At 33.8% G+C, this 26,536-nt stretch overlaps 2 protein-coding genes and 1 long non-coding RNA gene across 5 annotated transcripts in view; 1 reads left to right on the forward strand and 2 right to left on the reverse strand.

The window, feature by feature from the left end:
• The window catches only part of LOC136026406 (guanine nucleotide-binding protein-like 3 homolog), a 72,162-nt gene extending 71,498 nt beyond the window's left edge, over positions 1–664 (reverse strand). For both annotated transcript variants that reach the window (XM_065702971.1, XM_065702970.1), the window contains exon 1: positions 596–664. In XM_065702971.1, coding sequence (XP_065559043.1) covers positions 596–611 — 16 coding nt within the window. In that variant the 5' untranslated portion in view covers positions 612–664. The remainder of the gene's footprint in view (positions 1–595) is intronic.
• Positions 1–26,536, forward strand: part of LOC136026412 (uncharacterized) — a 411,673-nt gene that overhangs the window by 376,099 nt on the left and 9,038 nt on the right. The window lies entirely within an intron of this gene.
• LOC136026409 (rho GTPase-activating protein 12-like) overlaps positions 7,423–26,536 on the reverse strand; it is a 106,645-nt gene continuing 87,531 nt past the window's right edge. The window contains exons 11-15 of one of the 2 annotated variants that reach the window (XM_065702973.1): positions 24,652–24,780; positions 16,574–16,749; positions 12,919–13,057; positions 11,310–11,418; positions 7,423–7,617 (exon numbers count right to left, since the gene is read on the reverse strand). In XM_065702973.1, the coding sequence (XP_065559045.1) occupies positions 7,443–7,617; positions 11,310–11,418; positions 12,919–13,057; positions 16,574–16,749; positions 24,652–24,780 (728 nt within the window). In that variant the 3' untranslated portion in view covers positions 7,423–7,442. The remainder of the gene's footprint in view (positions 7,618–11,309; positions 11,419–12,918; positions 13,058–16,573; positions 16,750–24,651; positions 24,781–26,536) is intronic. The other variant, XM_065702974.1, reaches the window with a different exon arrangement.

A 26,536-nucleotide genomic window follows, 5' to 3' on the forward strand; every position in this document is an offset into this window, starting at 1 on the left:
TAAAATTCTAGTTAATTGACTTCTTGCTATCTCAGAGAGGGTTTAGGTTAGGAAAATGAAACTTTCAGGGATGGGTCTAGGCCTACAGGCTAAAGTATGTCCTGGGAAGGTATTTTAAAGTACCCAACTCTACTCCTTCTCTCTCTAGAGGGCCCAGAAATTTTCCTACATGACAGGTCTATACCTATTGAAATTCTGATAAAACAACATTTTACCTTAGTTTTCAGTTACTAGTTGCTTTTTCTCTGCCTTTAGTTCTGAAAATGCAATTCCTGTTATTTGAGTAGAATTTTGAGTCATATCAATGTTTGTTTTTGAAAATATAGGAAATGTTTTTGCATATCTTTTAAACCTTTTAGGCTAAAATGGAATTGAGCAAAGTTATGAAGCTGAAAACAATTTTGTTGTACTTCAATTAAGCAGAAGATCCACTCTGCAAGGTTTCACTTTTATAACGCACATATTTTTACCCAGTTCCAGTTCCAAAATTTGTGGGCTACACAGGGTACATGGACTAGAATACCTATACTGTTCTATAATTTTCATTGGCTTGACTTTTGAAATAATCATTCCGATTTCAAGAAACTGAGCTTACTTAAAAGTTTCTTCATGTTTCTTCCGCGTGTAAGAAAATTTGAATTTTTGAAGTAATAAAAGCGATGAAGCGCCTATGTACATAGCGTTTTCACAATATTATTCCAAATCCCACGAATGCTGGTGAAAAAACCCTAGAAACTCCCATTTTCGATATCAAAATCCCTATAACCACCTTTTATTGCAATAATATGAATAAAAAAGACCAAAAAAATATATTTGTCAATAAAAAAGGATTTACTAATTAACTTTCAAGCAGCCAAATGAAAAGGAATGACTAAGGCTTGTGAAAAAAAAGATGAGATTTCGATAATTTTCTCTCCCACACCTGTTATTTTCCGTATAATTCCTATTTCGTTAAGTTTTTGTGTTTTACTCTTAAATGTATGCTTCCTTCAGAATAAAATTGGGTGTACCCACTTTAGAGTGATTTGAAATTATTTTTTATATGTCGAAACAAGTTGAAAGCTTGATACATTATAATATCATAAGGTTGATACCCTAAAACCTAGCTTAGAGCATTATCTCTAAAATGAATAAATATATCACCTTAACCTCATTGATGGATGGTATAATATTCTTCACTACTTCTTTGATGGTGAGGGGAAGATAGTACTTCCCAGAAATAGAAAATACATCTTTGGTTAATTACATTCTTTGTTTCGGTATTTTCATTACAAAAAATTGAAAATGTCTCTCCCCTTCTATATTCTGGGAAATTCCTTTTCTGTGTGTCTTCAATAAGAGCATTCTTCCCCTATCCCTATAATTCAGTCAATTGGTGCCTCTGAACTATACAGTAAAAATAAAAAATTTGCTTTACTATTAATGTAGTCCAAAATAACAATATCTCCAACTGATCACTTTCTAACTCATTAGCTGGTCGTCATTCAAGGTTTAATTGGCAATTAATATGCTATGTTTCTGTTAATTGGTTAAATAGCATAAAACAAGGTGCCAATAATGTAAGCAGTAATAGTTTATACACATTCTATAAAATATAATACAATCGTGTGTACACACCCAACAGTAATTCAGGAATTATAATTATATAAGTATACAAGTTGAAAGCTTGATACATCATAAAGTTAATGCTCTAATCATGGAGAATGATAACAATAACACTTGAGAAAGGCAACGATGTGTTTGATATTCATTCCATCCTTGTACAGAGAAAACTGTCAATCAAGCAATGAATAATAAACCGCCAAGAGAATAATCTTCACAAACTCAAAATGATAAATTGAAGAAATCTCTAAAAATCCAAAAAGCTCGGGGAAATTCCTAGAAAATCCGAATACCAGAAATAAGGGAGTTCACCCCTAGAAGATATGAAAAAAAATATTTTAGCGGGAAAATCCTAAAGCAGAAACACTAATCTGAAGAACCTATGCTGAAAGTTATTTTCACACAGTCGTTGTCTGTTTTCCGCCGTCCATCGCAGTTTCACGTTGATACTTTATAACTTAGGTGATTCAGCGCAATAATACTAGAGATAATGGTATATCGTAGTACCCCTTATGTAAACCAGTCTGATAACCTACATAGTCAATGTGAGGCTACTGAAGGCCAATTTTCCAACTGGTGTCTAAAAAAAATTATGAACAAACATTTCAGGGGGAGTCGAAATCACCCCCCATGGATAAGGTCTTGATCCAGTGCTTCCACTTTTCAATCTAAATTTTCCCTATTTTCATATCTGTTTTCCCTAAAATTCCCTGTCCTTAGGTCTGATTTCTCCCTATTTATCTCCTTAGAAAAAAGAGAATATTTTCCTTACATTTCCATACAGTCTACACGAAAAAAACATTGTGCGGCATCAAATTGTTATTTTTTTTTTTTTACCTCAAATCATATATGTATATAGCATCTTTCACACTACCTAGAAAACATTAGAAAGTTTAATTAAGTGTCATCTCCACGCTTCATCGTAAGTAGCGCGTGTCTCCGTCTTGAAGCCAATGACACCTTTCGGTATGCTGACAGTTGATGAAGTTTTAACTTTATTTTTCAACCAGTAATTGATTCGAATAAGTGAGACTAGTGTGACACTCCCGATATTATTTTGGATGTCTGTTTTGATCAATTTCAGGATATTAAAACAAAAGCACAGCTGGTACATTGTAGAAAGGTAAAGAGAAAATCAGTGATATGTACTTCCGCAGTTCCGGGTACTTGATTTTGCCACTGCGAGTCTTCAGACAATATATTTTCATCCAGTACTGTTAGACTGACAGGTCTTGGACTTGGGCAGCTCAGAAATGAAGCTCAGTGACATCAGTCATTACCCGTAATCTCCGTTCTACGTCCGTTTTCAAGTGACAACACTTTGCTCTTGGAAAAGGAAATCTCACAAATAGTAGCCTTAGAGATTTTGGCTTCAAATTTCTTGCATTCCTCGGTTCAACCAAAGCCAAAATTTCATAAACATCGTCTTTGAGCTTGAAACGGTAATGGAACTGTAAGAGTAGTAAGAAAAGTAAGAAGTAGTAAAGTAAGAAAAAATTCTTACTTTACACCATATTTTCCTTTATCCCTAAATTAAAAATAAGTGTCCCTAAAAGAAGTGATTTCTCCCTAAAATAGGGTAATCTCCCTAAAAGTGGAAGCTCTGCCTTGATCATTGAAGTATTTTTTTTTCTAAACAACGATATTTTTAATTTTTGGATACTGTATGGGATAGAAGGAAGGAACTTACCCCAGGCCTGATCATGGCACTCGGTGGCTTTGTATCTCGAACGCCCACTACCTAAAAATAAGCGAGAGGAATGGATGAATCAACTTACCTTGTGTTTGTACTTGAAGGAATGCATTGTTACTCGATGTCAATAAGACCAAATAGTGAACCAATAATTCCTGGTATATAGCCTTGGGAGTCAGACAGAGATGGGGCTAATAGCTTGCGTACCCACTTTTCAGAAGTAGAGCTAAAGTTTTCGACATCTTAGGAGTACGGAAGAGGTGATGGGACATATCTGAATTTTTCTTTCTGAAGCAAGCGATACATCCATTTATCTTCAACCAGTGAGATTACATGAACTTGAGGACACTTTAAAAAATTTGGAGCTGGAATGGACTTTATATCCTTTATAATAGTACACAAAATTCACCCAATTATATTCAGTCATCTGTTGTACCTTCTTAATCAATGTTTTGACTTTGGATTGTAACCTAATTTTTTCAAAAGTGTATTGGTTATTCATCTGTTTAAAAGAGGTGATAATTCAAATAATAATAACTACCGTCCGATATCTCTACTTCCATTGATTTTTCGTATTACTGAAATTTTTTTTATACAGATTGATGGATTACTTTGAAAAAAGAGGTTTTTTTTACTCTAGTCAATTTGGGTTCAGGAAAAACATGTCTACGGAACATGCTTTATGATTTTTGACTACGTTTGTTAATGATTTTTCAGATTCAGGTTTAAAAGTTGACTATGTTTTGAATTAAACCAAATTGAAAAGGTTTAAAACTGTGTTGACTATGAGATTTTTTTTGGCTAAGCTTGAGCACTTGACAAGTAGCTGTTTTGTAGCAATTAAGGAAGTTAATCCAACAAAGATATCATTTGATTGCTCTAGGAAAATATATAATCAGGAAACATCAATGAAAATATATAACCTGGAAACATCAATGAAAATATATAACCTGGAAACATCAATGAAAATATATAACCTGGAAACATCAATGAAAATATATAACCTAACGCTTAAACTGGGCACCGGACTTCCGTCTTATTAAACAATTTTGCGTGTTTGCGCCAGTAAATCAAGATATATTGCGTAATATTATATATTAAATAAAATATCATTGCACATAATTCTTATGCGTCTGCGTTTTTGGTGTGTAACACTGACAGAAAATTAAACTAATGAAGCCAAAAACTTGAAAATTTTGTAAAATATGCTTGAAGGCGAGAAAATTGCTGTATATTATAGAACTCTCTCCAAAATCAATGAAAAATTCGACTTGGAATGAAAGTCATAGTTGTGTCATGCAAGGCTCAAGCTTCTTAACGCAGTCAGCGGCAGAGGAAGACGACAAAATCACTTTGCTAGTTAAACAGCCGGCAAGGTCAATTTTTTGGCTAACGTACAATTTAAAACAAAAAAAAATAAAAAATTACCAAATCAGCAGTAGCAAAGTCTGTTCATTGGCTTTAGCCAGTATTCTCCGGGTAAAAAAGTACGAATAGTCACAGTAATAGTTTCAAAAGACGGTTCCAAAACATTATGAAGCTCCCGCTTTTGTCTGTGTTGTATCGTTTTCCAGTATAAATGAAACCCTGTTTCCTCTGTAAAGTGTTAACTACTGAATCTACTGGATCACAGTTTTTTTTTTTTTTTTTTTTTTTTTTTTTTTTTTTTTTTTTTAGCAAGGAATTGGTCAGGCGTGTACATAGGATTGGATTTTTAGAGAGTGATGATTTAAAAGGTCAGAAGTAAAAAACAGAGACAAATTCTATGAGAAATAGAAGAATATATGGAGATAATTTTAACTTTTATCACTGCACAGCTGATCACTTTACAGTACCTTAAGCCTTTAGTTTAGAGCCTATATCACAGATAGAAAATGATCAAAAATCCGAATTTATATCCTTTCTTGATTCACAAAAAAATAGAACAAAACAAGGACGGCAAACACAATTTAAAAAAAAAAAAGTAGTGTAGCATTGACAAAAATACGGACATACTGAATAAAACACAAAATATTGTTTTGTCAGCAAACTGTGATAAATCTTTGAAGCAAAAACACCAAGACATATATTCTTCAAACTCAAATTAAAAAAGGCACTGATGCATTAATTACAAGAATCTTAAGCTGTATAAAAAAAATAAATACAGATAATCTAAATATAACTTCAAAAATGGATCGATATTCGCTAGTAAAAAAGAAAAAAAAAAGACGAAAATCCTATTATCAAATTTACAACAGATATGAACATGTATTATTTGCAAAAATCTGTTACAACCTGACCTACGAATGGGGTAGCAAATTTACTTTTACAATATTGTTATAAAATTACAGAGAAGCTACATGTTCCAAGTTGGGCGGGGGAGGGAAGGATTTGAGCTTAACCATCCTCTAAAGTGAATGAAATTTCGGACTTTTGTTATCTAATGTCAGAAAAGTTTTCTTCACAGTTGGAACCCGAACCCTGCTTCTCTGGATCGAAAGTCTATGGATATCTCAGGAAGAGTGAACATTTTTGGAGGGGAGTTGAGAAGTTTAACCTATTCCGAATAGTTATGGATCAGGAATTGAGCATTCAAACACAAAATAATTCTAAACTTTAGGACAAATAAAACTTTTAACAGACAAGGAAACTTTGTGTTTCTAGAATATACAAAATACGCAAAAATCGTTGCTAATACACACTCGAAAAAAACTAATGAGTCCATGCATGTATATAACCAATAGGTTTCCATATTTTGAAACGTGTTTGGGGAATTCTCTATTTCGGGAAGCAATTGGCTCATGGCTTCCTTAATCAAGTGCTGGATTCCAATGACGGGTAAAAAAAAAAAAAAAAAAAAAAAAAAAAAAAATCAATTTCCTTGAGTGACTTGATAATAATCAAGTGGAAAGTGATGATGCTTCTGGAAACAATACGGAGTTATGAACAACTAAGAAACAACTATGTGGAAAATAAAATTTCAGAGTACATAGAGTTCGATAAAGCTTAAAAAATGTATTCTATTATTTCAAAACTTAGCACTAGCTACTTTTATTGACTACCACCAACATATAGGGTTAACTCGCACTATGTACTGAAATAAGTTTGTTTAATTGTGGCTTGGTTATAAGATTTTTTGCATACTAAGTGTGAATTTTTGGTAGGGACGGTTTTTGGACATTTTAGAAGTCACTGATAGATTCAGCAGGACTTGTTGCCACCCACAGTTTGCCAAAATTGAAACAGTGAGAATTTACGTAGAATACTTTGATTTTGATGGTCGTACTGTTTTACTTGCGCACAGCTGATCATATAAAATAGAAAAAACTACATTACTAAGCCCGCTTCTATAAAACTCAAATTATCTATGATCCGTATTTTACATAGTCCCAAAATAAGTCAATGCTTGACTACAATCCGTTAAACTGATTCTAGTTACCAAACTCAGACAACAATGGTGTGTTCCAGACTTCCAGAGCATAATTGATCCAAGACAAAGAATAAAAAAAAATACAAGTAATTTGTACTACTGTAAGTACAAAACAAACTAAAATATTACCCCTTTTATATTTTAAACATTTCAAGGGGGGAGGGTAATTTTGTTGTAATCTGTCATTTTAGACTGAAGGTGGGAGCAAATAATTAATGATTCTTAACGATGCAAGTTCTGAAAAGAAATCCAGAAAGACACCCAGATGGAGGTCTGGAACAAACCCTGAGCTGCCAAACCCGATAAAATCATAGTGCTATCAAATGAAATTTCATCTTTTTTTGAAAAAATGTTCACTTTGAAATAGATTCACGAAAGAGCTAACCTATTAGAAAAACAATGATAAGTGTAGGAGCACGTTTGCGCTTTAAAAAAAAACAACAAACAATCCATTTACAATATTCTCACCATTTTTGAAGAGACTACTAATCCATATTTATTAGATTACAATACCTTCTGAGAATTTATTTACAAACGATAGAAAAAACGTGACAACCTATACAACAAAACGTGACAACCTATACAACAAAACTTGAATTTAATATTTGTTTCCCTATGCAGACGCACCACGAGCTTAATTTTTATCCGAAAGACACTGGTAGACAAGTACAACAACACATCTATTCCGAACTTAGCCTATAGAGTAAACAGGTTAATCTGACGCAAGGACATATTATATTATTTAACAAATATTTGTTTGAATTCCAAAAGAAGGCACTCAATAACCAAGTTCTGTTGCATCATATCCAGAGCCAAGTTCAGTGATTCTGTAGCAGGCCACATTAACGTTGGACCAAAAACAATGGCCAAATTACTAATCTGCATCCGATTTTTTTCTCGATATTCAGTCACCCTACAAAAAAAAGCAAACGGGGAGTCAGAAATTAGCAGCCCAAAACAGGCGAGGTATTGAAAAAAAAATGTCTCAAGCTACACAATACAGATTTTAAAGTAGGGCAAAAGACCGAAAATTATTCAATTTTGCACTTATCAACAATAAGTTTTTGTATAATGGACTTTTCAACTATTTGGAATAGCCCGCCAGTGGCAAACTTAAGACTTTAAACATCTTGAGCCAGATGAGTCACTGGTAAAGGGACAGAACCAGTTAATGAAGCGCAATGACCTCTGCGTATAAATCTTAGCTCATATAAAATTTCAAAATCGCTATTTTTAAATTATCCAGGGAGAGATAGCAGTTCTAGAGTTTAAGAACAAAATATACAATTATTCACACAAAACTACTGATTTAGGAGAAAATCGGGCGATTGCTTAAAGATGAACCTTACTAATATAAGCAATCATAGTCTAGACCCAGAAGGGGATTTCTCTGAGGTGACGGTAAGTGTTGTATTATTATTATTACTACTGCTACTATTAACAACTCACTGCAGTACTAAGCCACCAGGAACTAACACAGCTTTGTACGCGTCTACTCCGTCCCAATCTTTTTAAAGACCCCCCTTTAAACCCTCCCAAGACAAAACTCGATGCAATTTATTATGTTTTCATTATAAACATTAAAAACAAGAACAACAATAGGGAATTCTTGTCGGAAGACAATGGAATTCTATATTTGAATGAATATATCGACCCTGTGTCCAAGGGCCGTCCTCAGCAAATATTAATATATAAAAGAAAAGAGACTTACAATAACATACAACCATTAAAACTAAAATGAAAATTTTAAAAGAGTCCCAGCATCCTTAATTCAGCGAAGTTCAACCAGAGCCTTGTTTTCTGGCCACCCGCATCCAACACGGAGTTTGACACATGTTTTGTAGACTATCGTTTTGAGTGCTGTATTCAACACAGTGAATGTCGTCTCAGAACCCATGTTCAATCACGCTATTCTAGCGCATTACAGTTTTGAAGTACCCGTGTCCAACACGCTTTTATCCCGTAACATGAAAACGCGTTAAAGTTTTGCTCGGTTGAACACAGAGAAACTGAAAACAATTTTTGTCGAATCTGCTAAAAACCCGCTTCAAACCCAGTGCCTGAAAACATAACTCAGGTGAAGTATGGTCTTGGTCACTTTTTAAATTTTCTTTGGGGCGCAATACTCTGGAACAGTGATAGAGGACAGAGAATCCTCCGAATACGTTATTGCTTAGGTTTGGGTTTATATTATTAAGCTTGGCGAGCTACCCCAAAGGTTATTTACATGAAAATCTGCTTGATTTAACAAAAAAGAAGCGGAAGATGAATTCAGAAGCAGTTGGATATCTAAGAAAATCATATCAGTCATTTTACAATATCGAAAACCCCCTTGCTATATATTTCAGTACCCCTCTGTAACAATTAAAAATTAAAGTTTATCCTAATATACGATCATCTCTTAATGTTTTTTACATTATACAAGGATGCTCGAACCAGACTGAAAGTCGTAGATAACTGGAATAAAGTTAATTCAAAAACAAACTTTTTCTAGAAGAAGAATAAGAGTTTATTGTTATTCTAATAAAAAAGGTATAATAAATATAAGATACTGATAGTCAGCAAAAACACAAAACACTCCATATCGAACATACATATCTCTCCGCAAGGCTAGAGTTTTTTTTTTATTGTCCTTATGAAAAAAGGACAGAAATAAGGGAATCTTGAAAATCCTGAGATTCACTTCTGCACAGTACCCACCTGGATGTTTTAGAAAATCGCATCTACGGTTTACAAATTCAGGTAATAGTAGCAAGTAAAACCTTTTATACGGATAATTGTCCATGGGTACAAGAATCAAAAAAGTTCGTAAAAAAATTCGCGATGATACAAAAAAGAATCCATAAGGGAGCGGCATACTTGATTTGATTTATGCTTTACTATTTCCTACTGCACCAATTTATATCTATCAATTGGTGTGTTTAGAAGGATTTTCTCCTCATTAAGAAAACATGTGCACACTTTCTATAGATGCAGAGAGAACGGAACTGTAGATTTTAAGTAGGCATAGATTAATTAAAGCCTAATTAAAAGTTAATAGCCCTTTTAATAACCTAATTAAAAGATTTAATATAAAGATAATTAAAAGATAAATCAACCCCTGCATGTTGCACTTGTTCGACTGAGCTTAATACCCAAATTACTTTCAAAGATGGTAATAATCCTCACTAATCCATGCTTGTTAAACAAGCAATAATTCTATATATATTTACATGTGTTTAAATTTTTCCCCAAAAACTTCACCGATTTTTTTCCTAAACGTTGACACACTAACATTTTCGGGTTTTAAAGAACTATCTAAATTTGTCACAACTTTAGAAAAATTCATCCTCCCCTCCCAATGCCCTTAATATATTTTTTTTTAAATTATCTGCTAATCGAAATTAAGAGACCCGAACTGTCGAAACGAATGCTGACAGTTGAACAAGGGTGAGTGAATGTCAATTAATTCATAACTGTTCACAAAGTTCCGACCTGGGTTAATTTTGCATTGTATTTGATTTCCTATTTGAATCAATTTTTTATGCAGCGATCGTTTGATTTAATTTATTAAAAAAAAACTTTCCGAAACAGAAGTTTTCTAAAGTTAAGTAAAGGCCATATTAAACTTCAGATCAGAAGAAATAGAAACCTACAATAAATTAAATTCCAAACAAACCAGAAATTATTATTAAAGAATAAATAAAAACTAAAACCAACAGAAATTAAATAAACAATCATAGCAAAAAAAAAAAAACCCATACAGGAGGTACTAATATAAATGAATAAATAAATCTTTTGCCTTTGAATTATAGCTAAAAGCATAGTTAATTGGCCTTTGAATTATTTTGAACAAAATTGCTATCTCCAAGTTTTGACCAGATACTCAATGTGAGGCGTGGGCTAGTCGACCATTGATCACTTTTGGCTCTTAAAAAAGAGCTCAAAATTTTTATCAGATGGGTTTGGAAAAAAAAAGACGTGGGAAGGGGCTAGTTGCCGCCGGGTCTCTTTTGACTCTTAAAAAGAGAACTATAACATTTAATTTCCAGTCAAATGAGCCCTCTCTGAAGTTTATACGAGCATGCTTTTCATAAGAACCATATATATCCTCGGAACATAACTTACAAAGACAGCCCCCGGGCCCTGGGGGGTTGTATTGACATCAGAGTTCAATTATTAATTAGTAAAACCAAATTATAAAAGAAAGGATGTGCAATAAGTCAGTCCGGCCTGAAAACAAACATCAGGTGCTTCAGCATTTTATATCCACTATACCTGATTGTTATGGAATGTTTTTGTTAAGCTTAAAACTATAGTAAATAACATTTTTCCCACTTCATTTAGCAGCACCTTTTGGTTTAAAATGAATGTAATCAAAAGAGTTATTGATGACTTATATAATTTCTAATTAAATTATCGGTAAAACTACGCCTACCATTTTGAAAGAAAACAGCATTTGACAAGAGCAACATATGTATAGTTATTCTGTCCTCTAAAATGCGGCTCGATAGAACATATGATTTCTCCAATATACCGTAAAACTACCTGAAAAGTTCCTAAAGCCCTTTATTCTGCAGCCTTGACTGAAAACAAAATACCCCAGAATTCATATAAAATTCATACTTTAAGAGGTGTGTGAAGAGGAACTTGAGTGTTTCATAGTTTTCTTTCGGGAATGTAAGCAGCAACTCTCGAAACTTCTTCACTCGGTCAGCGCGGTTCACTCGCATACCTGTAATTATAATCAATATACATAAAAAATACGCAAGTACAATAAAAACAGAGAACGAATAAAGCTATTTTATTGTCATGTACGGTGTCCCCCCCCCCCAATTTTTATATCTTAAGAGAATCTAAAAACTTATTTTGTTACATTTAATTTACTCAATTTATTATCGTTTTTCCATTTTTGATGACATTAATTTAGCAACGTGCTCTAGAAAAGTTAGACAAAAAGCCTAGCTTTAGGTCGGCTGTTGATGAATTTTTTATTTTGATTTTAACGTATTACCACTATCACCGTTACTCTAAATTACCGCTACTATAAACAACTGATACAAAATCTTAAAAAAAAAGCTGAAAAGCTTAAGAAACTAAACATAAGGAGTCTTCATTTTTCCGACTCACTAGTCTGAAACTACTGATCTGGTGAAAGCCCAATTTCACTAGTAATTAAAATTCAGGGTTAGAGGATAGATCTTATAGAGCTAGCACCAAGGTTTAGTAGCTACAGTTCATTTGTTGCTGAATTCATTTTAGCATGGATACTAATCCATACGTTATTCGTTAAAAATGAGAAAAAAATTGTCGTTGAAAACTAAAAGTTGAAAAACAAGCGGGTAGAAACATTTCCTTAATGTTCCAAGTCGCCCTCCTCCCCAAAAATATTGTTAAATATTATGCTCTCCCCAAAAATATTGTTTACGTGCTTACTTAAGAATTGCTACTCCTCAAACTGGTTATATCTTTCAGAGGATTAAAACTACACTAATAGATCAAAGAGTTTAACCCGGAAACTCAGTTTAACTGAAATATCCCAAATCTTTATTTGTTACCAAATAAATTTAATCCCAGAAAAATGAAGTTTCCATCAAATATCTCGTAGTGAATTTATCCTTACTGATCGCATTTACAGAGGAGTATCTTCTACATAGGATGTAAAGGAAACTGCAGTAACTGAATGAAAATTGCTTCAAGTCATCTAACTCAAAAACTACCAAAAAGAATTGTTTGTTCTACGTACGAAAATGAAGCCGTATATATATACTAGGTACAGTTTTAACTGTTTTACTTTCACTAATAGAAAGAGATTTCCCAAATAAGAACAATTATTGATCAGCCTATCCTTTGATTCTCCAATGCTGTATTTAGCAAAAAACTAAAAGAAGAATGAGAAGAAGCTTTACATTAATGTAGACGGAAAATGCCGGTTTGGACATATTGGATTTTTCAAAACATTCGAGAAGACCCGAATGAAAATTAAAAAAGATGGCCCCAGTTGAAATATTTCAATGCAACACAACAATCAACGATGATTTAACTTCGTACAAAACAGCTGTAAATCACGGTATGACGAACCAAAAAATGCAGTGTCACTATCAATAGACATTATTTTAATATCTCAATCTTTTCTACACATATTTTTTTTCTTTTATATACACAAATCTAGTAAAGCCAAGACAAGAACAGTATGAACACAAAACAAACGTGGAAAGAATTCCCACACACTCACTAGATATTTCCAAGGATTTTTCAAAATACTGTGTTGGAATGGCTGGCTCCATAAGCTCTCGAAAAAACAATTTCAAAGCACCAGCCAAAACATGGACATCTTCTTCGGTATCAATGCATTCAAACTTGTATTGGTCAGCCTAAAAGAAAATCAATTTCAATGTTAGGGTAAAAAAAAAGGTACTAATAATAGTTTTCGTAAGAGACGAGACTTGTCTAAAATTCCAGGTCCACTGCTTGCACTGTCCCCAGATTTTTGCCTGTTTCTCCAAAAAAGGTTTAGGTTCTCGGAAATCTCTACGAAATTTACCCTAACAAAAAATAATGGTCTGTATTTCGTAGAAATGTTAGTGTATTTACCACTGCTAGTTTTTGGAGATGATTTTGGAGAACTCAATTCTGCTCAGGGATATTCTTAGAAACCCGAGAAATTCGGGGATAGTGGAAGCACTGTTCAGGTCTTTGGGGTAAGATGAGGCTTGTCATACATACATAAATTGAAATCTGAAAGTTTTTTAGATGCGTACAATGTTTCTGCACCATTGTGATGAAGCGTATGCTATATCCCTGAAACGGACGATAGTTAATCTGTCATAGTCTACATTTTGTGTTTTTGTAATTAAGGGGTCAAAGCACTTGATTCGTTCGTAGAAAGCAAATTGCTTGGCATGATGATATTTGTTAGACTAAAAAATGAAATAGGTATAGAAGTTCCTTGCATTAGTTCTTCCTACATTTTCATACACCATTTTTTTTTCAAGTATAAGCTAAAAAGTGATAAAACCTTTTACGGTGATTTGTATTTACGGGTAATCTATCAAAGTTATCCGTGGTTCCAGAAAAAAGGTGTGGTTTTAGGGAAGGAAGAGGATACGTTGGCCTACATCTCATGCAGAGAACAAAAACAAAATTCAAATCATCAGGTCCATTCTGTCCTGTAGTTTTATAAATTACAAAGGTGCTAAACAGTCACCCATCTTCCTTAAAACGATTTTAAAGCGAAATATAGTTAATAATTAAGTGAGTAGTAGAAAAAGATGAACACAAAATAAGTAAAGAGAATGGAGAGTGCTCAAACTGCGAACATTGTAGTGATTATGAAAAGACATAGATCGGTTCAAATATCCTTAAAAACAACTTTTGTGACTTTTTAAACCGAGGACTAGGGACATAATTGACAGAAAAGTAAGTGATCGGTGACACAACTTATTACTTTAAGCAGGAGTGCCCAAAAGAGACAGGATGACAAGGTTACATAGAAATAAATACATAAAAAGATTTTTGATTCAACTAATTCTAGCTTAAAATATCAATTTACTTGAGGATCGGCTGGGCAAAAATTACCAAATTTTCAGATCCGGCAAAACCCTAAGAACTTTGATCAAGATTCGAGCTAATAATTTAGAGATAACAAACCTTTAATCTAGATCCTTAAACAATAAACAAACCTGCAGAAGCGAGCGTTCACTAATATAACCAACAACATTTACTGTTCATTGACAGCACTTTTGCGGTAAACACCTGCTTATTCTGTAATTCCCCACTATCATAGGAAAATAATCCCTTTTCTCTGTTTATCTCAGTTTTATTCTTTTGTATTACTAATATATAGTAAAGTGTGTCACTTTTCTGGTATTCGATTTAGCAAAAAAAAAAAAAAAAAAAAAAAAAAAAAAAAAAAAAAAAAAAAAAAAAAAAAAAAAAAAAAAAAAAACTCCAGTCCTCCACCTATTTTAGTTAAGATTAAACTGTGCCTTATGATGGATGTTGTGATGGAAAGAATTTAGCGATCCACCTAATAGATTTTTCAACATTCAGCTTAAAAAAGAAAAGAAAAAAAGATGATAATATTATTTCTAGTTGATATATTCTTCATATAATATTTTTATCGCAGACTCTTGCAAAGACCTCACGGAATCTAAGACAATCCATAGGCAAAGTAGTCAAAATCTGCTACAACTTGTTTTCTAATGAATAGTAGTAATCTATTTCTGAGGGTAACATTACCAAAACAAGTAAACTAGTGTAACGGAATGCGGCATTTTAGCTTAATTAGGCACATAAATGGCTGTATTGTGAAATTTCCTTGCTTCAGTACAGAGTTTTCATTCTCCCAGCCAACTATTAGTACAGTCAATCGAAATTAATTTTTGGGGTTAGTGCAAACCAATTGTAATGGTTTTTGATTTTGGTATCACTCGAAACAGAAAAAATTCTCTACAATGTATAGAAATCAGCCAAAATCGGTTGAGACAAAATTGAGGGGTTGTCGTCTTTTCTTCTAAAACAATGACTTTAAAAAAAGTTAACTTGCACTTCTAATAAGTCGGTGATAGAAAAAGTTGGTACATAGATCACGAATATGGACTCAGTTCTGTTTTGACTATCCCTGAGTCGTTTGACCCCCCACCCCTCCTTCCCACACACACACATACACGCGAGATAAAGTGTGCATTAATATACACTGGGTATTACACGAAGTCGTATCTACACAGAGAAAATGTACATTTTGTATGCCAAAATACTACGAAAAAGTAGTTTCCTAGTATCCCCCCCCCACGCAGACCCAATCAAACAAATGGTTTTGCACACAACCAAATTGTCTGGCATCTGTAATGTTCTTCAACGCTCTTTGTGAGAAAACATTAAATAAAAAAAGAAGTTTTTTTTAACTGAAAGTAAGGAGTGACATTAAAACTTAAAACGAACATAAAATACTCCGTATATGAAAGGGGTTCCCTCCTCAACGCGCCGCTCTTTACGCTAAAGTTTGACTCTTTCTCTCAACTCTACTTTTTAAAACAGTAAAAAATCGTTTTTTTTGTAAAAATCCGATTTTTGCCGGCTTTCTATATGTTGTAAGAGAATTTTTTTTCTGGTTCAAATGGTACCAAAATAAAAAACATGACAATTTATTTGAGTTACACATTAGATTGACTATACATAAAGCTAGACCAAAAGCGATTATTCGCAATAGTTAAAATAGTTGCGTCGAAAGGTGGACGGATGAAAAATTACGGAATGTGAGAGTTGTCTCAGGGTAAAGACGAGTTTAGTACTTTACAGGGTTCCTTTTAAGACGTAAATGTGCGAATTTTTGTCTATTTTTTCAAAGTATGTTATTAAAGAGAGGAGGAACCTTGACCATGAGTGACTACTTGCTTATCTGCAAACACGGTAGGTAGATGGTATATATCTTTCCCAGCATTTTAAAGCAAAACGAAATAAAAAATAAGCGAGAGAGGAGAGAGGAGAGAGAGAGGATAGAGAGGATAGAGAGGAGAGAGAGAGAGAGAGAGAGAGAGAGAGAGAGAGAGAGAGAGAGAGAGAGAGAGAGAGAGAGAGAGAGAGAGAGAGAGAGAGAGAGAGAGAGAGAGAGAGAGAGAGAGAGAGAGAGAGAGAGAGAGAGAGAGAGATAAGGAAAGAGATAGAGGTAAATATAAAAGAGATAGAGGTAAATATAAAAGAGATAGAGGTAAATATAAAAGAGATAGAGGTAAATATAAAAGAGATAGATATGAATAAAAGAGATAGATATGAATAAAAGAGATAGAGAGAAAGATAGAGATAGAGAGAAAGACAGAGAGAAAGATGGAAATAGAGAGAGAGAGTAGTTTCTGAACTAATGAATAGTGTTGATAGAACTTATAACTGACGTTTAGTCTGATTTTCTGGACTTGAGAAAGGTTTCCCGAAGCGCGATAAAGTCCATCTGCTTCCAAAAATTCTTCTTTGGCTTCTATGACCGATATTATCTTCTGCACGAATTTTGGTACTGTCATTTTCTCCAAAGTAGCCAAGGCTTTCAAAGTTGATCCAAATACAGGTTCGGCTAGAAAACGAATCCAAGAAAACGAGGGATGAAAATGGAGCTATTAACACAGTAAAACTAAAACTAAGTACTTTAAGAACAAGGGTAAATGACAAAGGATTTGAGAAGAGAGCAAAATAAGAATTAGATTCAAGGCGTAGGATAGAATATTCCATCCCTCACACCCAAAGTACAATCGTAACCATCCACAAAAAATTTCAGTAGAATAAAAGGCTATATTTGAAATTTTTGGGCAAAAACTATTATGCAAAACCCTAGAATATTTGAATTTTGATATGCATTTCCAATCTTATCATGAAAGGGGCAAGTTCCTCCCTTACCATTTCTAACTATGGATAAATACATATTTGGCATTCCCTGTATTCCACAGAGAAAAGCAGCATTTTTTGTGTTTTTTTTTTTTTTTTTGTGTCCCATGATTACAGTCTCAGGTAGAGCATGAGGCTACTAAACTACTATTCATAGTCAACAACTGCTTAAAGAAAAACTAAAATCATTTGCTTCAATCCTCTGAGGGGACATTTTTCATGACTTCCTTCACCATACCCATATACATCTTCGGGTGTAATTGAAACTTTTGGTGTCAGGTTCAGCAGAGTGCTCACATGAACAGACCGGATCGACTAGGCGCAGGGCCCAATTAGAATTTTTTTGTGGAGCCTGCTAACATATTATAAATTTTATACAAAATACAAATCCAGCATGTAAATATATATATATATATATATATATATATATATATATATATATATATATATATATATATATATATATATATATATATATATATATATATATATATATATATATATATATATAATACTACTACTAATAGTAACTTACCGCAGTAACAAGCCGCCTAAGGCCAACACAACTACGCACGCCCCTTCTCCAACCTTATCTATTCAAGGCCCCCTTCTTTACACAATAGTACACACTCGAGAAGTGAAGTTAGGTCAATCTTAATGAGATGTACCAAAATATGATGAAAATATAACAATTTAGAAACATTTGGGCTATATATTTGCACATTACAAAGTAAGAATTGTTATCTAACTTCACGCTGTTCTTATTCCAAATAATTTACCCCACCCCCGTCCCCAATGTGCAAATATTTAGCCCAAATTATATAAGTCCAATGTATTCTGTCACCTGTCACTTGTTTTCCACCGAGCGAAAGCTAATTGTCTCTTAACACATACAGATGAAACCGGTTTGTTGTCGAGCGTGTACCGTTATGTACACAAATACCATTTTTTCTTCTGCACTTTCATTTTTCACTCATTCTGATTTTTGCTGCCCTTTAACAGCATAGTTCTTTATCCTTCACTGTCATTTTTGACACTCTTGATGTTGGCTTTAGCGTTTTTGATAAATGCTACAATTCTTTGTTCTTCATTTTCATCTTTGACAAGTTCTGATTCCTGTTGTTGCTTGTAATTCTCGCTGCTGATTATCTTCTAACTGCATATTTCTTTGTTCTCGCGGTCGTATATCTTCTAACCACAGATTCCTCTTGTATTGATTTTCATTTTGATTCGTTCTGATCCTCATTGTCGGATGTCTTGTGACCACATATTTTTTTTTCTTCACTTTCTTTTTTGAATCGCTGTGATTCTCGCATCCACTTATCTATTAACTGCATATTTCTATGTTCTTCAATTCAGTTTTTGATTTGTTCCAATAGTCAGTTTCACTAAAAATTTTAACTACAGATCTCCTTGATCTTTATTTTCGTTTATCATTGCTTCAGACATTTTTTCATTACCTTTGGCTTTAGTTGCTTGGATTGGTCTTGTCACTTTTGATGGTTTAGGTTGTTGTTTATCACCCGTCGTACATTTACATTTCTCAGGTCGTTCACTTGATCTTGTCTCATTTAATGGTCCAATTTGTTTATTTTGAGCTTACGGTTTTGTCCTCTTTCGTCTTTTTTGTACTCATTTTGCGCTAATGTTAATTTACGTATGTGTCCCCTAGATATTATGAAACTGCCGAAAACGCCTTTGGAAATTTACATCACCGAATATGGGCTCATGAATTTACATATTTCCAAATTTTCGTTCTACAAATGCTTCTAAAACGGTTTTAAAATCTATTCTCCTTTTTTTCACTTTCAGTCAAGATGACTGCTAAACTACGTAGTCTGTCCTGATTTATTGTTGATATAACATCATTTTTTTTATTGGTTTTAGCCTGGAAAATGATCTCTCCACAATTAAAGCTTACTGGAATTGTTAAGGAAATTTCACAATTTAAAAAACCATTTGTTCATTTTGATGACGGTACGGGGCCCTTTCAAACTCGATCTTGGGCCCGATTGGACCCAATCGCTCCATTACATATATTATATATATATATATATATATATATATATATATATATATATATATATATATATATATATATATATATATATATATATACATATATATATCCTTACTGCCTAAGACTTTCTGTTGTTGATCATAAAATAAAACAAGACAAATTCCGTTGTTTCTACAGCTCTGGAAAGTACGAACCTTTTCAACAACCGGCCTCTCTGTCAAATTAAAAAAAAACAACATACATTTGAAAAAGTTACGCATGCAAATTTCAAATAAACTCTTTAATAAGTGCTTTATTACTCAACTGATGAAAATGCCGAATTTAAAATAATCAAAGCAGCACAAGTTGCGCTCCCTATGTAAATTGTAATATTAGTAAAAAGTATTGTTTCTTTATTTATTTTTAGACCAAGGCACTTCGTTTAGAAGTTGTCATAAACTTCGAAAGGGGCTCATTCAATTGGAAATTAAAAGAGCTAGTGCCCTTTCCAATAGTCGAAAGTGATGGGAGGGCAACTATCCGCCCCATGCCTATCATTTCCCAAAAGTACTTCCAATCAAATTACGAGATAATCATTTTGCTCAGCATAGTTGAAGCTCCGGAAATTATATCTTTGAGGATGACAATCCCCACACCCACATCCCTCAGGGCAAGGATTGTAAGCTATGCTCTGGGGGTATATAAGGTATTTATAGAGGGGGTGGTCGCATAAACTTCGGAGAAGGCTCATTGGACTGGTAATCAGAAGTTCTAGTAGCCTTCTTAAGATTTGAAATGATCAGAGGGCAGCTACCCCCCCACATTTTTTTCGTTTTTAAACCAGGGCACGCATAGAAGGTGCTGTCGTAGAAACTACAACAAGGGCTCATTCGATTGGAAGTTGCAACATCCAGTGTCATTTTTAATAGTCAAAAACGATTAGAGGGCCACCACCCCACTTCACCCCACACCCATCATTTTCCCAAATACATCCAATCAAAACTTTCTGAGAGCCATTTTGTTCAGTGTAGTTGAAAGGTCCAGTAATTATATCTTTGAAAATGATAAGCCCCTCCCCCAGCTCTCAGGGTTGTAAGTTATGTCCCTGGGGTATATTAGGTTTATATGAAAAGGTTGGTCGTATAAACTTTGGAGGAATTTGATTGAAATGAAAATCAAATATTCTAGTGCCCTTTTCAAGAATCAAGTGATCGGAGGGCAACTAGCCCCCCCCCCTCCAACGGAATATTCTCCCCAAATACATCCGATAGATATTTAGGGATTGCCATTTGTTCCAAAACCGTCCAAAAGTCATGTAACAAGGCTTTTGGGGTTGACAAAGCCCCCATAGTCTGGGGGCAAGGGTTGTAATTTATGCCCCGGAGCATATAACCGTTTTATGGAGGGAGTAATTGTTTAAGCTTTAGAGGAAGCCATTTTTGGAAATTTAAAGTTCTAGTTCTCATTTAAGAGTCAAAAGTCATGGAGGGCAACTAGCCCCCCTCACTCCCTGACCCCGTCTTTCCCCCCTAAGGATCCGATCAAAATTTTTAGATAGCCATTTTGTTCCTAATAGCCAAAGAGCATATAACAATACCTTCAGGGTGGACACAACCCACCAGAGCCGATAGGTAAAGGTTGTAAGTTATGCCCTGGGTATATAAGATTTTTACGAAACGAGTGGTCGCATAAACTTTGGATCTGTTGGGGCTCATTTGATTGGAAGATGGAAGATCTAGTGCCCTTTTTGAAAGTCAAAAGTGAAAGGAGGGCAACTAGCCCCCCCCCGTCCACGAGCCTTTCGTCCGCTAAAACAAGTTCGATTAAAATTTTAGGAGAACTGTTGTGTTCAGCATTGTTAAAAGGTCCATTATGTATTTGGGGATGTCAACCTCCTCACATTTCTCAGGTCCAGGGTTGTATATTAGACAATGCATTCATTGTTTACATATTATGAAAAGAGAAATCACCAATGCTACAGCACAAACACACACAAAAAAAAAAAAAAAAAAAAAAAAAAAAAAAAAGAGACAGAAGGAGAAAAGGAAGACTGTTTTCCTAAATTAGTGATTAATATAGACCAGCACTTGAATGAGGCCTTAACCCTACTCATCCATACAATCACATAGGTCAAACAGCATAGCCACACACAATCAACCCATAAAGAATAATCCATGGACAGGCAGTCATGTCGTCAATAAGTATAAGTCGTCATTTACCGAACAATAGAAAAAATAGCATAGACAAATAATTCAGAGGCAACACCCAACATAAGGGCTCTTCAGGAGAATACACTGGCCTATATAGGGTTTCGCCACTCTAAATTCTCTACCCAGCACAGTGTTGTGGCTACCACAGAATATCCATGGCATCCCCGCGTCAGGTATCACCCCCAAAATACATGCCTATGAAAAAAAAAACAGCAAATGTAAAACAACCAAGTAAAACCAAAACAAGCTTATCCTGTTAATATATCCCTCCCTTTAGCAACAATAGGTAAACTAAATATTATAAATTTTACCAAATCACAAATATTAACACATTGCAAAAAACCTGAATGAACTAAACAATTATAGATTCATCTTTACCATGTGGCTAATTTTTAAAAAAATCTGCTCAATTAGAAACACAATTCAAAATAAATGGCGCTGTGACAACATTGCTCGAACCTCCGAAATTAGTTAAAAATTTCTTTAAGTATTTCTAGATAATTCTTTTGATATTTATTTAAAAGTTCGTTATAATGAAAACTAAATTTTTTAAATTGCCAAGTTAATTTATTTGCAGAAAAACCTCTTGATATCAATTTTTGGCTTAAGATTTTACATCTATTTTTAAAATCAATATAATTACTACAAATCCTTGCATAACGAAGTAACTGTGAGAAAAACGCTGAATACGTGATATTTGAGTGTATATTACTTTCAGGGAATGGGAAACTAATCACTTCAAAATCAAAATCATCCGTTTTATTATACATTTTAAAACTTAATTTATTATTATCACAAATATTAATATTTAAATCTAAGAAATGATCTTCATGACCAGCGCCATGACTAGGCTCAAGAATAAGCTCTGATGGATATATATTTTTAGAAATATCAATGAAATCTTTACAATTTAAGACCAAAATATCATCTAAATATCTTTTATTATTTGACAAAGCATGTTTTAAATTAATTGGATTATTCTTATCCATCATATATTTATATTCTAGTTGACTTAAAAACAAGTCAACTATAAATGGGCTGGCATTCCCCCCCATGGGAATTCCCATAATTTGCTTGTACAAATCACCCCCAAATCTTATATAAGTATTGTATAAAACAAATTCCAATAACTTTATTTATTTTTATAAATAACTTTAATAACTTTATTTTCCAAAAAGACGAAGGGAAGTCGGGTCAGCCTTTCATGAATGGCTGGGTACATTAATTCGGAACTTGCAGGAAATGATATAGGAGATGATCCAAAAGGGAATACTTGCATGCTACCACTACTACGACTACCATTACTCTACCACTAATACTACTATACCACTGCACTTACCATACTGAGGGGAGATTTGAACTAAATCAAAAGACACTTTGTGTATGCGCATTGTCAAAAGAGCGTATCTCGAGAATGGATCTGGGCATGAAGCTAGATCTTTCAGAGAACACTTAAATGGGAAGATCAATTGACCAAAATACAATATGTGCACGCTAATTCTGATACTACTACCACTGCCACTACTATATTTATTACTACTACTAAAGTGAGGTTTAAATTTACACAAAATACATTTAAGTGTTTCTACTTTTTTACTTTAATAAATAAAAAAATTGTTAAAACTTAAAGGAAGAAATATCAGTTTCTGTACCTTAAACTGAAAATCCAGTCATTCTTTTTTTTTCAGTAAAGTGCAAATAATGTTCTGGTCTTGAGAAGGCATGGGGGTTGTCAGCCCTATTCGTGTTAATTTTCGCTCGTTTTAACTTTTACTCGCTTATTTATTGTAATTTCTGTTCGTTTTGAGCTTCATTTATTTATTGATGGTGATTTGTGAGAGTTTTACGCTTAGAAGGTTATTTAAATTTATTTCTACTCATTTTTAGCTTAGTGGAGCTCTTTACTTTTCTTTGAAAAACATGTTTGGTGGGAAAAGTTCTTCAAATTATTCACACTCAAACGCAGTAGCAATTATTTTACAAGCTGGAAATAATTACGGTTTCATGATCTTGGCCCATTCAAGGAGAAAAAGAGCCAAGATCATTTGTGGATCAGGACAGAAAACAAAACCAGTAGCGATGTTGTATGTTTTGCATAAAAAAATACATTCTGTCTCCAAGTTGCACACTATTTGTCTTCAAGAAAAAAAAATCCTTTTTTTCTATCAACTAACTGTTTATCTTGTAATTTATTTAAAATCGAACCTTTTCTCTTGAGTAGCTCAAAATACATTACCGGACTTTATTAGAAATTAATACATAACAAAAAACACACAAACGTCCTGAAAATATTTAAAGTTCCACTTTCGTTTTGTCTAGGAAATCCATTTCAAGATTAGACCAACCAGAAAATTGCAATTAATAGTTTAAATCGACTCAAACCTTCAAGAAGAAGCAGAACAGATTAAGAATCATGTTAAAAGTCGTTTCTGAACTTAAAAATCTCTTTCATAAAGCTTAATCTTTCAGAAAGATATAACTCAGTTATTTTTAAATCAAGTTACTGTGAAATATTTGAGTCTGCATCTGAAAATTCTGCCTATTTTCAAAATCCAACTGGAAATTTGTAAAATAAGTCACTTTTGGTGGGGTAGCCACAAACGGTTGTAAACTCGACCTGAAGCGTAAACCGCATGCATGTTCGTACTTTAAACTTTGAAAAAAGGGAGACTAGTGCTATGAAATACAGCGGCAAGCAGACACAGAATTTGTTAGAAAAGCAGTGGATTAGAAGCACAATAGATTAGTCAACTCACTAAAAAAAAAAAATATTAAAGATAATTTTTTCGTCCTTATTGAACTAAAAAAAGAATCGCCCGTAAAGACAATTTTTTCTTTAATACCAGAGCGAAGACTTATATAACTCTTAAGGTCCTCAAGATCCTGTGGCTTCTTTCTTGAAACGTTAAAATATGTTTCTTGATTTTTCTCTTTTTTTGCTGCACCCATCCTTTTTTTTATTGTCATATTTTTGAAAGAGTGATTTTGTACATCAATGTAACGTTGTCACCTCCTCTTAAGTTAATTTAAATATAAACTTAATCATAAAAATCCATCCAATATTAAGTAATCCCGCCACAAAATGATTTAAATTTTTTTTAATTGTCTTTTACTTTTTTTACTTTCTTTTAAGGAGTTAAAACCTTAACCATTTTCCCATAACCGGATATCCTAATCATAGGTGCACACAGGTAAAATTTTGGGTGAGTCTCAGGACTTTTCAATGGGAAGCCTCAAAAGAGCATCTTTTGAAGCCTCAAAAGATGCACTCTCAAGCCGGAGCTTCCCAGAGATAGTCTTCCAGGCCAATTTCCAGCGGCTGGAGGAATTACCCTCCTACCCCCATATGTGCAGGTATGATTCTAATCCAGGTGCTTTGTTTTACCTTTCCAAATTCCTTTTTTAGCTAGAGCGTCAATGGTAGGACGACGTCCAAAAAGTTTTCTAAGCCTCTCTCGTACATTTCGATTATCTCCCTCGATTTCATTCAATTCTTCAACACTTCCAAATTTACCTAAGAAAACAAAAGCATTCTCAACCTCTTTTCAGGCCACCTCAAAAAGCAAACACGTTATGTTTGCTTGCCCAACAAACACATCAGAAATTTATTTTCAATTTACAGGATTACTAAAAACTCACGGCTAATGTTGTAGTGAATTGGAAAAGTGAAGTGCATAACTTGAACTCAGTTTTGAAAATTTTTCATTTCAAAAGAAAAGTCACGAAACGATTTCGGCACCACCTTAATGGGGAATACACTTTGATCTTTTTTGGTAGGGGGGGGGGGTTCTTAAAATCGCCGTAGAACTAAGAGAAATGAAACAGAAATAATATTTCGTTAAAATTAAACAGCCTATATGAAGGGATGTCGAAGCAATTAATTGAATAATTAGTTTCAGTAGTATAATTAGGATTCTACCCTTATAGGAAACTAATTATGAGGTGCTATATTTTTTTAATTTGTTCTTGGGTACAGGACAAGAACACCTTTCTTTGGCAAACTGTTTTCAGGGATTCCTTTAATTAACTTAATCCTGCATTTTGTTTTTAAATTGAGTGAAAGAGATTTGCTACATCTTGGAATAAATCTACCCTTTTGCCCTCTCTGACTATGCCACTGGTTCCAGAAGGTCGAAGCCAAAGTTAAATGACAGCGGGGCTAGTTCCATTGACCTGTCACCATTTTTCTCTATAATAACCATTATTAGAGGCATAAAAAATGATATACTACTACTACTACTACTAATAACTCATTACAGCACCAAGCCGCCCAAGGCTAACAAAGCTGCGCCTACTTCTCCTCCATCCCAATCTATTCAGTTTCCGTCTTTACCCTCTCCGAGTTCCAATTTCCTTTAAAAGCTTAATTACGATCTATTCCCAACAAATTCAAGGATGACCTGTTTTTCGTTCGCCTTAGATGAATGGCCAAAAAGGACGGTCTTTGGCAACCTATCATCCCTCATCAGCAAAAGTATCCTAACCATCTCAACCTTTCTCTTATTATAGCCCTAGAAAGTGGGATAGAATCACACTTTTCGTAGAGTTTATTGTTCGAAATACGGTTAGTCACTCAGTACCCAAAATAATCCCTAGGCATTTCTCTGGAAAACATCTAGCAAATTCTCATCTGTCTTTCGGAGTACCCACTCTTCAGAATCATACTTACCACTGTCATCACTATAACTTCCAATATTCTAATCTTGGTTCGCAGAACTTATCTTCATATCCTTCAAAACTTTTTTCAACAGTGAAACAAGAAAAAAACTTGGACTTCGGCTATTCTACTTTTTACATCTTCACTGGATCCACCATCTTTAGGGTACTGATAATACTAACCCAGTAAGTGAGGCTATCCACTTGATCAATCTTTTCGTTACCCAAGAACACTTATTAAAAATCATTTGTTCCTACTTTAAGCGACTTAGTCCTCTAAACATTAATTTACCAATCAATTCTGAAAACGATATGGACATTCTTATACAGTTAACACCCAATCCACATAAACCTTGCTCTGGGAAAACTCATTAAGAGATATCCTATGTAAGACCAACAACATAATTGTTGTGGTTTCTGTGGGAATTATGTTTTAACACATTTTGCACAGACATTTAAAACTCATGTTTTAAAGTAATTTATAATAATTACGTTCATATGCTGATTGAAGATATTTGGAATTGAAAAAGAAATAAATCTAGAAAATGTTGCTACCATGCTTGTTAATACAAAGTAAGCTAGATTCAGACCAGGAAGCTAGTATAGAAAACGAG

The sequence above is a fragment of the Artemia franciscana genome, chromosome 4 (genome assembly GCF_032884065.1).
Source record: "Artemia franciscana chromosome 4, ASM3288406v1, whole genome shotgun sequence".
In the NCBI taxonomy this organism is placed as follows: Eukaryota; Metazoa; Arthropoda; class Branchiopoda; order Anostraca; family Artemiidae; genus Artemia; species Artemia franciscana.